This window comes from Gadus morhua, chromosome 4 (assembly GCF_902167405.1).
Source record: "Gadus morhua chromosome 4, gadMor3.0, whole genome shotgun sequence".
Lineage (NCBI taxonomy): Eukaryota > Metazoa > Chordata > Actinopteri > Gadiformes > Gadidae > Gadus > Gadus morhua.
The window spans coordinates 21,685,212-21,698,111 of NC_044051.1; the positions used below are offsets into that span (position 1 = coordinate 21,685,212).

At 43.9% G+C, this 12,900-nt stretch overlaps 1 protein-coding gene across 2 annotated transcripts in view; it reads left to right on the plus strand.

The window, feature by feature from the left end:
- Positions 1–12,900, plus strand: part of fubp3 (far upstream element (FUSE) binding protein 3) — a 33,602-nt gene extending 20,702 nt beyond the window's left edge. For both annotated transcript variants that reach the window (XM_030354210.1, XM_030354209.1), the window contains exons 8-19: positions 700–798; positions 2,048–2,152; positions 2,278–2,380; positions 3,716–3,816; positions 5,671–5,806; positions 8,640–8,800; positions 9,611–9,681; positions 10,141–10,217; positions 10,510–10,566; positions 10,777–10,827; positions 10,929–11,071; positions 11,274–12,900. In XM_030354210.1, the coding sequence (XP_030210070.1) occupies positions 700–798; positions 2,048–2,152; positions 2,278–2,380; positions 3,716–3,816; positions 5,671–5,806; positions 8,640–8,800; positions 9,611–9,681; positions 10,141–10,217; positions 10,510–10,566; positions 10,777–10,827; positions 10,929–11,071; positions 11,274–11,282 (1,113 nt within the window). In that variant the 3' untranslated portion in view covers positions 11,283–12,900. The remainder of the gene's footprint in view (positions 1–699; positions 799–2,047; positions 2,153–2,277; positions 2,381–3,715; positions 3,817–5,670; positions 5,807–8,639; positions 8,801–9,610; positions 9,682–10,140; positions 10,218–10,509; positions 10,567–10,776; positions 10,828–10,928; positions 11,072–11,273) is intronic.

The following is a 12,900-nucleotide window of genomic DNA, read 5'->3' on the forward strand; positions in this document are numbered from 1 at the left end:
TATCCTTTTTGAATCTATACTTCAAAAGTGGGGAGCTTTTTAAATCTACATTTTAAATGAGGGAAGGAAAAGTTATTAAGAAAGTAGAAATATTTGATTCCATCTATGAGCACTAAACGTACGTTGCAGTCAATAGTTGTACCTCAACCTCGTTCCTAATGTTGATGAAGCAGAGTCTACACTGTTGTAGAATCTACACAGGGCTATGTGTCCTATGTCCTCCTGTCCTCAGGTTGGCCCAGGGTGCTGGGTCCTAGGGCCTCCTGTCCTCAGGTTGGCCCAGGGCCTCCTGTCCTCAGGTTGGCCCAGGGTTCTAGGGCCTCCTGTCCTCATGTTGGCCCAGGGCCCTGGGTCCTAGGGCCTCATGTTGGCCCAGGGCCCTGGGTCCTGGGGCCTCCTGTCCTCATGTTGGCCCAGGGCCCTGGGTCCTAGGGCCTCATGTTTGCCCAGGGCCGTGGGTCCAAGGCCCTTGTGTCCTCATGTTTCTCCAGGGCCGTGTGTCCTGGGGCCTCCTGTCCTCATGTTGGCCCAGGGCCCTGGGGCCTCCTGTCCTCATGTTGGCCCAGGGCCGTGGGTTCTAGGCCCTTGTGTCCTCATGTAGCTCCAGGGCCGTGTGTCCTAGGGCCTCCTGTCCTCGTGTTGGGCCAGGGCCGTGGGTTCTAGGCCCTTGTGTCCTAATGTCTGCTCGTCATCCTGCAGGAACGGACTGGTGTGCAGATGATCATGATTCAGAATGACCCCTTGCCCACTGGGGCAGACAAGCCCCTGAGAATCACTGGGGACCCCTACAAAGTACAGGTTTGTGTATACATGAACCCCCCCCCCTCCTTCTTATAGCCTCTATTTTACTAATTTCAGTGTGGCTTTCAATTAAATGAGATGGGCAACATTTTGCATAATCCGTCGACTGATATTCGAGCAACTTTACAACCAAGCGTTTTGGCGATGGGATAAAATGATAATAAAAATAATCGACCACGTTATTTCTAGGTAAATTTAGTCGTTATTCTACTCTACCTGCTAACCTAAATATAATGCCAGGGCTGTTTCTGAAAAAGTCAGTCTGTTTCAGATCCAATCCTGGTCAGAGTCCGAATCTGTTACGGACAGTAGAGCTTCGTCATGAAGAGAGACAAAACGGACGAGCAACGGAGCGCTGCGCTGGGCAGTGTAGCTTATAGACCACAAACATCGGAAGATAGGAGTTTAGGTTTTGATCTGTGTTAATATAGTGGGTCTCACCGGATGGCACTGTGATTCGTTACGCGTCAATTCTGATGTGTTCACCTTCAAAGCCTATTGAGCGTTTACCATGGAAGTAGACGGATAATCCCAGACAACATGACCAATCACAGAACCTATTTTTTATGCTTTTAGATGGTATGCCTTCATACTTTCAATAACTAATAATTATTATAGTTTCCAAAACCATATTATTATTAAAACAAACTACATATACTTCAATATAAATTGTCTTCATAATAAATGTTATTTCTAACCAAATTGAGCCCACCACTTAGACGAAGACATCGGTCTCCATGTCCCTACCACCCCTCAAATTCATGGATTCAGCAGTGCTTTTTTACTGATGAAATTAACGCCAGCAATAATCCAATTTATAAAGATTTGGTCGAAGAAGTGCGTTCGTCCAGAACTTTGCAGCCCAACTAGTTAGCTTAAAATGTAATTGATAGTCACTCTGCGTTTACCAACCAAAGATGCTGCATGAAGGCCCATGTGCAGGTTTAGTGCGAAGATTGGTGGCGAGTCATGCACCTGGTATTTTAATCTCCGCCAGCCGAGTGCGTGAACTGGTCTTCCATAGCAACCGGCCAATCAGAAACGATGAACTCTTAATATTCCTTTCATTAGGCCGGTATCTGACTCATAGAATGGAGATCCAGTACCTGGGACTAGTTTTACATTCCAACCTGACACAAAAAGCATATGGCAGATCGGTTCGTGAGGACATGAAACGGAGCGGGTGGAGCTGATGTCAGTCTGTCCCTTGCTGCATGACGCTAATGTCCGTCTGTCCCCTCCCCAGGTAGCCCGGGAGCTGGTGGCCAAGCTGATCCGGGACAAAGACCTGGGGGACTTCAGGGTCGGCAAGGCAGAGTTTGGATCCAAACTGGGGGGAAACAGCCTTGATGTGAGGATATTATGCGTTTTTTTGTTTGTCTAATTATCTGCTTGGCCAGGGAATGAAGAGATTGGATACATTATACCTCGTTGGGCTAGGTTTCAAAGTCTACATGTTGTTTGTGTGTTGCGCAGGTGGCGGTTCCTAGATTTGCTGTTGGTATCATCATCGGTCGGAATGGAGAAATGATCAAGAAGATACAGAATGATACAGGAGTCAGGATCCAGTTCAAACAAGGTGTGTGGGTGTGGGGGTGTGGCAATTTATACACACCATTACAAGAAAGGATCAAAAAGTGGGATTCCTCTCAGAACTCTCAGCCCAAAAAATAGTTTATATGTAATAGAATTCCAGCTGAAGCAGTGATTCAGCTGCTCTTCAAAAAGTGAATTGGCCCTTTGCCACAGCATTAATCATTAAAGTAATCATTATTTAAAGAACATCCTGAAGTGTGATTTCATGCATGACATCGTTGGTCTACAATGAAGGATGCGCTACTCTGCGGATGCGCTTTATCACTGGTCAGGATGGACTACTTCGTTTGGCGCGTCCCATCTCATCGTTAATGGCCACTTTAACAACGAGACGGGATCCTAATGTGTGCGATTTTATTTTTGGATAGTTACGTGGCTGGATTTTGGAAGAAAATGCCAATTTGTGATCAAGTAAAAGCTGACTCTGGTGGACTATTTTCTTGCATGTCTTTTGTATTGTGCAGAACGAGCTGATGTGTCATGTTATATATTTGAGAGATAACTTTTGTGAGAAGTCAACTGAAAATTATTCCGATATGACTTGGCCTCACTAAGAAATCAGCTGGACCAACATTTTTCCTGGGGCCGCCAGGTTTGGCCCACATCTTCTAACCATCGCCAGAATAATGCCTTGAAGCTTTTTTCAAGGAGTGGAGCATTTCTTTCTGATAAAGAAAATCTCTAAAATAGTCTACATTGAAAAACATATCAAGTCTGACAACATGTATGGCTGCGCCACTCCTGGTCAGGTCAACAACTAGAACAGTGGTGCGCTGCATCGGAAACTATCGAGCTAAGTCCCGCCCATAACCATAGTTTAGGGTTTGGGTTGTAATACATATGTGTTGAATAATAATAAATAAATAATAAACAGTCAACCTCTAGTTTAACAGAGAGGGAAAGATTTACAACACAAATGATGTCCCCTCCCTCCTAATGTTTAGCCACCAAAAGGGATTCCCCAAACCAATCAAGGAGGAGATGCCCCCGGACTGGCCAGACTAGAATCTAAACACTCTCATACCAAGAAAGACGCAGTCAACTAGAATCAGATTCTCAGCACTCACTATTGCTTGCTGTTGGCTGGGCCATTTCTTACAATTTAAATTCACATTTAAGCTCTTAAATGTTATCTTCAGCACTTTTATTTTTTTAATGCAACATTTACAAACGCATACTTGCATTGCTCAGTATAAAACAATAAGTGCTAAAATTGCACTTTATAATGTAGAACTTTAACTTTATTATGTTTTTTTTTAGATATAATTATTAGAAATGAACCATTAATTGGTACCACTGTGCCCTCCCTCCCTTTCAGATGACGGTGTCAGTACGGACCGCGTGGCCCAGGTGACGGGCCAGCCAAACCAATGCCAGCTAGCTATCCACCTCATCCACGAGCTGGTACACACAGCACAGGTAACGATTTACCAAACCAAGGGCCTAGCTCTAAGGCAGTGTCTACGACCTGTGGTATGAGTCCCACTGATGCTACTACATTTGATCTAGAAATAGACAAAAAAGGAAAATGTTGAATGGATAATTATAAAAAATATATACGTTATATATTGATTTGTCATTATTGTGTTTTTGCTTATTTAAAAAATAGTGTTGCATTCTGCATTCCAGCACGTTTTCCCTTGTTTTATGTAATAAATAAACACACATTAGCATTAAAATTGTATCATTTGCTCAACTACTGCATGGGTCTTTATTTATGTTTTCATATGAGGTGGTCCGCAAAATGTCTTGATGACAATTTTATGGTACCCCTAAAGTCAAACCACTGCTCTAAAGCACATGGGTGCACAATGAAAGGTGATTCCAAACGGCGCCCTGTTTAATCATTTAATTGACAGGCCATATAAATTTACATTTAGGGCGTTTAGCAGATGTCTTTAATCCAAAGCGACTTACAATAAGGACATTTGTCAGAAGAAAGTGAGACGATATATTAGGGTATCGACCCTTTATGTATTTTTTAGGGCCGATACCGATTTCATTTTTCATCAGCCTTAGCCAATAACCGATACGACAACACCGATTTTCTAGAGCCGATGCTATCATGGACATCCAAAGTTCTCGCGAGAGAACAATTAGAATTTGCTCAGCGAGTCACTCTTGGAACGAGCAATATACTCGCACCCCGATTTGCCTGTCCCGGATCATTAACCAATCGCATCGGTGTATCTAAAATAGGCGGCCCAAAAGTGTTGCTGTTTTACCGACTGAATACAGCAAGAGTCTTATCTATTGGTTAGCTACGTTGGTCTCGATACGTCAGCCCTTGAATTCTCTGATTGCTCTTAGTGTTATCCAATGTGTGTTATCCAACATTGATTGAACTGTTTGTAAATCATGCCAAAATCATGCCAAAAAAAAACCTAACCCCATGGCAATGACTATTCCACTTTGAGACCTGCAGTGGATCGTTGGGGGTTATGAGACAAAGTGTTGTTTAAATGAATCGTTCTGATTGCATTCAAAGTATTGATGAGAGCTCCCAGAGGAGCCTGGCTCTCCCAAATAAATCCCAAGCAGATGCTGGGAGGGTACAGGTTCATTGATGATACTGGTAGAAGTGGTAGCACAGATCTGATCAACAGATTGCTGTTTCATTGGAACTTTTATTCAAAGATGATTATAAAAAGAACTATTTTACTTCAATGCTTGTAATATGTTTTATTAATTTCTGTTTTCGTTTTTTTTAAGGTAATTGATCTAATCAACAGACTCCAGTGGGATTATATGTAATATTTATTTGCTTCTGTTGCTGACTGACTTAGTCCTGTTCACCTCGTTGCAGGATCTCTAGTATAGAAGCGATCCATACATCATCTCTATAAGTCAGGCGATTCTGTGTCATTATATTCATACGCAAGCTGACTCAATGATCGTCTCCATTGATACCCGTGTGGGTGCTTAGATCAGTGTTCCCTTCAATGTGCATTAGACCTTCATCTGACAAGTGTTGTAAAAAATAAGGCATGTTGGTTTCATAACTTAGTTTTAATGTAGCCACGTGTCTTTTTGTTGACATGAGCAGTAGCTAGCTTGTTTGCATGCTATCTGCCTCCCCATCACCTCCATCTCCGTCTCCTCTCCCCTCCCCTCCCTCTCCTCATCAGTCTCCCCTCCTCTCTTCTGCTCTCCCCTCCTCTCCCCCTCCCCATCTCCCACTCCTCTCCCCCTCACCTGCTCCATCGTCTCCCTCTCCTCTCCCCATCACCTCCTCACTCTCCTCTTCATCACCTTCCTCTTCTCTGTCTCCAGGAGCGCGATGGCTTCAGCGGCCTGATGAGCCGCCGCGGTCGTGGTGACGGCGGTGGCGGCCCCGGGGCGTCGAGCGACCTGCAGGAGATCACCTACGCCGTGCCGGCGGACAAGTGCGGCCTGGTCATCGGAAAAGGTGAGTGAGGAGCTCCAGGCGAGGAGGTTTACCACTCCTCCATACTCCATAGGTTCGGCATCAGGAAGGATGTACTGGATATACAAACAGTCTAATATTATACAGACTAGCGAATGTGTACTAGAGTGCAAACACATTTTGACCTTTTCATAACTGCAAGCCAGTATCTTTTTTGTTTTGTTTCCTTTTTCTTTTCGATTGCTGAATACTGATGGAAAGAGTGCGTTCCCCCCCGGCCCAGCCGCATGTATACAGCACAAGTGGCATTCATTGGCTTCACTAAGGGCTTAATGATGGGGATAATGCGTGTAATGTGACATTAATTGTTAAAGGTGCATAATAACAGCCCTCAATCATGTGGAAGGCTGCCTGGCATCTAATGAGGCCTTTTTAGTCCAATAGAGTGCAGCAAGGGAATGAATAGGAGGAATTAGCTTATTGGCTATTCATGCCCACTCTATTGCCAGCTATTTAAAAGTCATTGACCATTGGTGTGTGTGTGTGTGTGTGTGTGTGTGTGCCTCTTCAGTGTCTATGTGCATGCTTGCGCTGGTGGGTGTGGTCCAGGGGGGGCTCTTTACCTAAGATAAAAACACGGCAATAGAAATGTCAAGGAGCTTTTGTCCGTGTAGCGGGGTGCGGGAAACAAATAAACCGGGGCGGTGCCCCCCCCCCCTCCTCATTACCATATGAACTGGGCCAATATGGTGGCGGTGCTGAGGTCTGGCTGCTGTCACCCGTTTCTTACACCGCGTAGTGATTAATATCTTTACGATGCCATATGCAGACACACACACACACACACACACACACACACACACACACACACACACACACACACACACACACACACACACACACACACACACACCCCCCTCTCTCTCTGTTGATGGGCTGAGCCACCCACCATCCTGCGCTGACTTTAATGCAGGCTAAATTGAGCACAAAAGGAGCAAGAAAAGCCAAACTTCAGGCAGTCTAATCCAGCCGTTAGCCAAAGTGCAATGACTTTAAGTCAAGCATGGATGTTAATCCACAGTAAAGAGCTTCCTAGACGAGGTCTAACCCTAGTTTTATAAACGGGCCTAACTCCGTATGAGGCCAGTGCCTTGTAGTGGTCGTAGGTGAAGAGATGCAGAAACCAGCGCGTTTAATTTAAATGCCACATTGATGTAACAAAGTGGTTTGTGTTCAATAATGCACGGCAGCATCGGCTTCCGCTTAACGTGTCGGTTAAAACAAGAAAACGGCATGCGTGTTTCTGATGCCCGCATGTAGCGCTCGCTGCTTTCTCTCCATTTAGCCTAAAGTGTTTTGTCTGAGTTCCCCAGCAGCCGCTAACCAGTCCCCTGGCGCGGCCTGGATATGGTCACCCGTTGCACTTTTGTACCCCCCTCCCTTTCTCCTGCTCAGTAAACCAGTCTCATTAATAAGGCCGTATTATCTGTCGGCACTAAAGCCCAGTCCATGAAGTGAATGGGCTGGGTCTTCATTGCTCTGCGCTGTCTGAGTGGAGGAGCTCATAATGGCTTCATTAAGGCAGAAGTTTCATTTGGTTGACAATGGCTTAATGGTCCGTGTGCAGTCTATTGGCGCGGGAGGAGGAGAGCTTTTTTTGATGAGCGTTTTCATTCTGGGGTCAGCTGGGGTCGTCCCAAGTGTCAGCGACCAGCGAACAAATGTGTAATTGATGTTGGGACAACCCCAATGTGGCCCCGCCCCCTCCCCAGAAGGGAAGCACCCCCTGGGCTATTTTCTTCTCTTCAGCGGGCGTGATGGGAGTTGTCCCACCACCACCGCACCGCCTCATCACCGGAGACAACAGAGTCAAGACTGAAAGGAGGAGGGGGTGGGCAGGGGGGGGGGACCAACCATACCGCAGAAGAAGGATACGCTTCAATTTTGGCCCTTTTCTCCACAGCGCTCTGTTTCACTTCTCCCTGCTGGTTTAATTGCTTTCCCCACACGTCGCCAAGCTGGCGTCTGATTGGTCAGTGTTTGTCTCTGTGTGCGTGTGTGCTGCAGTGGGGGGGGCGCCTTTGTCTCGTCATTTTTCACGGATGTTAAGGGAAAGTGGTCCGACACATGCCCAATGCTGAGAAGGCGGTGACAAGCTGGTGGAGGTTCGGACGAGGGAAGGATGTCTCAAGAGATGAGTGGGGAAGAGTCTGTAGCAATGGTGGTCTTAAGATAGAGGGCAGTTATTCCAAAGGTTTAATTTCCTGTTTAGTGGTTTTCTCTTTCTTTGAATTATGCTGAAGGAGTGTGGTGTAAGATGGTAAACACAAGAGATGCAACGTGTTTGAGGCAATCAGAAGAGATGTGACTGTTTTAGGGAATCAGAGATTCTACTCTGTTTATTTAAGATAAACAGAAGAGATGTAACAAGATAATTTGAGCATGCTTGGTGGCATTTAGGTTTAAGATGCATTGTTGTCTAAGGGCCGTTTGCAGGTATTATGTTCTGATTGGTTGTGTACTTTAGGTCATGCAAGTATCTGAATCGTCAAATTAGTATATTTTATTTATAAAGAAAATTATAAAATGTAAGCCAGAAATGTTATCTTAGTGGAAGCAAAACGTTAGAACAGTCGTATAGAGGCCGCTATACAGCATTAACCAGTTGTCAATTTGCCCACAACAACGTTGTGTTTTTGTTCGGCCATATTAATCCAAAAAACCAATGGTTGGACCTTTGAAACCCGAACCCTATCTTAAACCTAGCTCATACCATAAACCATAAAACCAGACAAATACATCTTGATATCGTATCGCAATATCTTTAGAATGGTGATACATTTTGTATCTACCCTAACAATGTGTTTGTCTGCAGGTGGGGAGACGATCAAGAACATCAAGGAGCAGTCCTGCGCCCACGTGGAGCTGCAAAGGAACCCGCCCCCCAACACGGACCCCAACGTGCGCATCTTCTCCCTGCGCGGCACCCCCCAGCAGCTGGACAAGGCCCGGCAGCTCATCGACGAGAGAGTCGGGGTATGCCTCAAGGACAGGAGATTCATATTTAAACGAGAGTCGGGGTACACCTAGCCTCAAGGACAGGAGATTCATATTTAATAGAGAGTCGGGGTACACCTAGCCTTGAGGACAGGAGATTCATATTTAATAGAGAGTCGGGGTACACCTAGCCTTAAGGACAGGAGATTCATATTTAATAGAGAGTCGGGGTACACCTAGCCTCGAGGACATGATTCATATCTTAAACCTGTGGCAGACCGGATCAGGGTGACCGGGGAGTTTCACTTTATTTTGCCTCATATTTGTTTCAAACTAGGCCAGCAGTAGTGAACTGCAGTGGTTTGAAACCGACACCGTGTAGACTGGCCACTGTAGAAATAGACTTACTAAAACACCCTCCTGAAAGCCTCACCCACTCACACAGATGAGTTTCCCTTCGGTAGAATATCTGTCATGAAGCCGGAATAAGGTCTGACTCCGCCCCCCTGCAGTAGTTGGTTTCCTGGGCTCTGTGCAGTCTCCCCCAGAAGTGATGCTCTAACACAGTAGGGCTGTGGGTCCCAGATGAGGGTAGGTGGTCCCCCCTCAAAGCCTTTGTCCAGCCTGATATTCATGAGTGCACATGTCAATGTGGGGAGCTGCTGAGGTTAGCGGGGTGGTGGTGGCTCTCAGTGGCAGCGGGGGTTAAACATGAAGAATCTTCAAATGGACTTAATGGAGTGCACCGGCGGCCCTGCCCTCTGACCGCAACACTGGGGCCCTTTAAACAAAAAGTGTGGTCCCTCAACTGTCCTCCTCAGTGTCTCTGTGTCCGTCTGTCTGCTGCAGGCTGCAGCGTTGGTAAACAGTGGCTTTGGGATGAATCTCTTCAGCCAGGGACAGACCACCCCTCCACAACAGTAAGGCTCTGAGCTGGAGAAAGTTGTTTTCTCTGTTTGCAGCTCGCTGTTGCTCTTCACGCTGATGTAGATGACACCGATTTTCATCAACGATGAACAAGTTTTTCTTTAACACCGATCAAAAAAACATTTGAGAACAAAATCTTTTTTTTTTTTTTTTGGGCTGAAGTAGTTTTGCACATCACTGCCAAAAATTGATAAATAATGGGATTAGGGTTAATAAAGTGAATAAATTAAATGGAGCCTTCTCTTAGCCATTACCTGAGCAAATAGGGCTCTTAAACCAGCAATTGCCTACCTCCTGCTGATGGCACACAGCAAACGAGTTATTATCACACATGTTTGACTTTTTCCTTTTGTAAATGAGTTGCTTTGATCCAGTTATTTTTCACGCGTTTCTTTTTCATGATGTTGAGTCACTGAGCCCCTCCTCAGTGTGCCTCTGTGTTGTCTCTACAGAGGGCCTCAGGCCTTCGTGGCTGGAGGGTGGGGAACAACGTTTCAGATATGGCAGCCTCCAGGCCAGCAGGATCAAAGTAAGAAGCACAAGTGTACGTGTGTGAATGTGGCTGGTTGGGTGTATGTGGGTTGGTATGTATGTGGCTGGGTGTGTAGCTGTGTGGGTGTGTGTATATAATGTGTCGCTTAACACCCTTACAGTATTGACGGCCACAATTAAATTGCGGACCTGTGGTCCCGATGGAAGTGGTTCTAGGGGAAGAGTTTGGCCCTGAGAACAGAAGGTGATGCATTTGGGAGGTCTGTGGCGGCTCTTAAGCCACAGCCAGGGCTGATAGTGATGCTGATTGAGCCTCCGCCTGCTTTCAGATCACAATGGATCCCAGGCGGGCCAGATGGACTGGGAGCAGTACTACAAAAAGCTTGGCAAGTGTCACTGAAATAAAATGTTTCAGGCAATTCCCACTTTGTAGCCAATTTACCAACCTACGGCTGACTGGTTTGAAATGACCTCACGTACTTGTTGCTGGAGATTCTGTTCCTTGGAGCACATACGTATTTCTGTGTGCGACATAAAGGGGTTGTGGTGTGAGCATTGTCCCTGTAGGCCAGCAGTCAATGTTGTTCCGTCAACAGGTCAGCAGAGCCAAGTACAAAACACAGGGCCCGAGTTCAGCAAACCCTGGGGTGAGTCCAGCCAGGTTATCCCCCATGTTGCTCTGCCCTTTATAATGTGAGCCTTGTACTCTCAGAGCTTAAAGACTGATTGTCCCCACACTCCCCTGTAGGCCAGACAGCGGGGTCGGCTTCCCAGCAGAACTACATCTCCGCCCCGGGCTTGGACCTGTGCTACTGGGACCAGGGCTACAACCAGCCTACCGTCAGCTACTGCAACCAAGACGGGCCGGACAGCCAGAGCAGCGGGCTGCAGGTGAGATCCTGTTTACTAGGAGGGTGTTGTGATGGAGTGGCCTCCTTCAACATATAGTTATTTAGTCTTTTCATCAATGACTCGTCCTTGTGTGATTCTACCTCTCAGAACGGTCATTTTAAATATGTTCTCTTGTCCTTGTGAGGCATCTAGTGTTGCTGTTCTGTCTGCATGGTTGTTGACGAGTGTTTATCATTCACAGGACGATTAAAGGAGAGGACCTTGATGTGACTTGAATGACTTCAAGGATTGAAACTAATAATTGATAACGAAACAGTTTCTATATTTGCCTCAAATATGTTTTACTTTCTTTATTTTGTTCTTGGTGGGAAATGGTAGTGGTATAATTACATATACTTTAAAAGAATGTCTAAATCAGGAACTTTTAATTTGTTACTTACTACTTGTATCCACCTGTATTTTTCTTGTGGTGCCCTGGGGGTCGCTCCCTTGAACTCCAGAGCTGTGTTTTCTAGAAGGTTCTCTTTTTATGATTTAGCTTTGATCTATGATTATATTATTTAGATATTGCCAAAATGAATCCAGGGCTTGTAACCGTTGAATGCTTATTATTATTATTATTATTATTATTTTCTAATGGTGGGGCTTGGCAGTCTTGAAGAGGTTCTGGGCATGTCCTGAGATGTTTATGGTGTATCTGAAATGTTATTTTTACAGAATTCAATGAAATTAAGCTGTGATATTTGTGGTTTTTCTTTTGTTACAGGTAATGTTTTGTTACATGGTAAATTTAATTGTGTGGACAAATTCAAGATTTAATTCATTTTGTGTTTTGTATGCAGTTTTTCACGGTCATTTTATTGTTCACTGGTTTATAAAAGGTGCAATATCTTATTTCAGTTTCGGAACAAAGATAGATTATCTAATATTTTGACAGACTTTTTAACTTTTTAGATAATTTTAGTTTTACATGTATATTTTTTTTGGCATAGTGCATTGTAATGGATAATTTATTTACACAGATCTTATAGTAGTTAGGGGGATGTTGCATATAGTTTGAGTTATTTGCTATCTTGTAAAACTATGTATATATGCTAAGATATTTGATAAATAGTTTATTTAAAAAATTGTTTTTGGTGTCATTTTTGCAGGACTTTGTATCCCTCGTTTTTTCTTTTTCATAATGAAAATGAAGATCATGAATGTATCATTTGAAATTTGATGTTGCATCTTGCTATTGACAAAAATGATGAGATAGATTTCTGTGTATGATGATTTTTCGGTACCTGGACTATTCAAGACTGCAAAGCCTCCTTATAATTCTATCTGTAATTTTTTATTAATGAAATATTTTAAGTTAAGTGATAAAAAAAAAGTTTAATTTGGTACACCGTTATTAATACCCACCTTTTGAGTCCACTGTGTGAAATCAATGTATTGTTGGACTTGCTAATTACATGTTTTTCTCTGTAATGTGACCTAAAGAAGTTCCATTTTGTAAAAATACATAGTATTAACTACATTTATCAATGAAAAGGGATATAATTTAAAAATGTCCAATTTAGTTTTTTTCCCCTTGTGTTCAGTTAACAAATGTATTAAAACAGAATCCACACTATACCTTTTATTATGTACTGATAATCAAATCTTTTTCTTATGCCATTATGTTTAGTTTTTTGAAGATACAAAATGTTAGTTATCTTGCATAGCATCTAAAAACTTTAACGGTACTGTTGTTTATACTAACAGATTGTGTTCTATACATAAAGAATATAAAGGTTAATGGTCTTTGTTTTATAAACGGAAAATATATATTTTCTTTAGCACGTTGCCATATGAAAAATTCCAATAAATTTTCCGCAAGCATC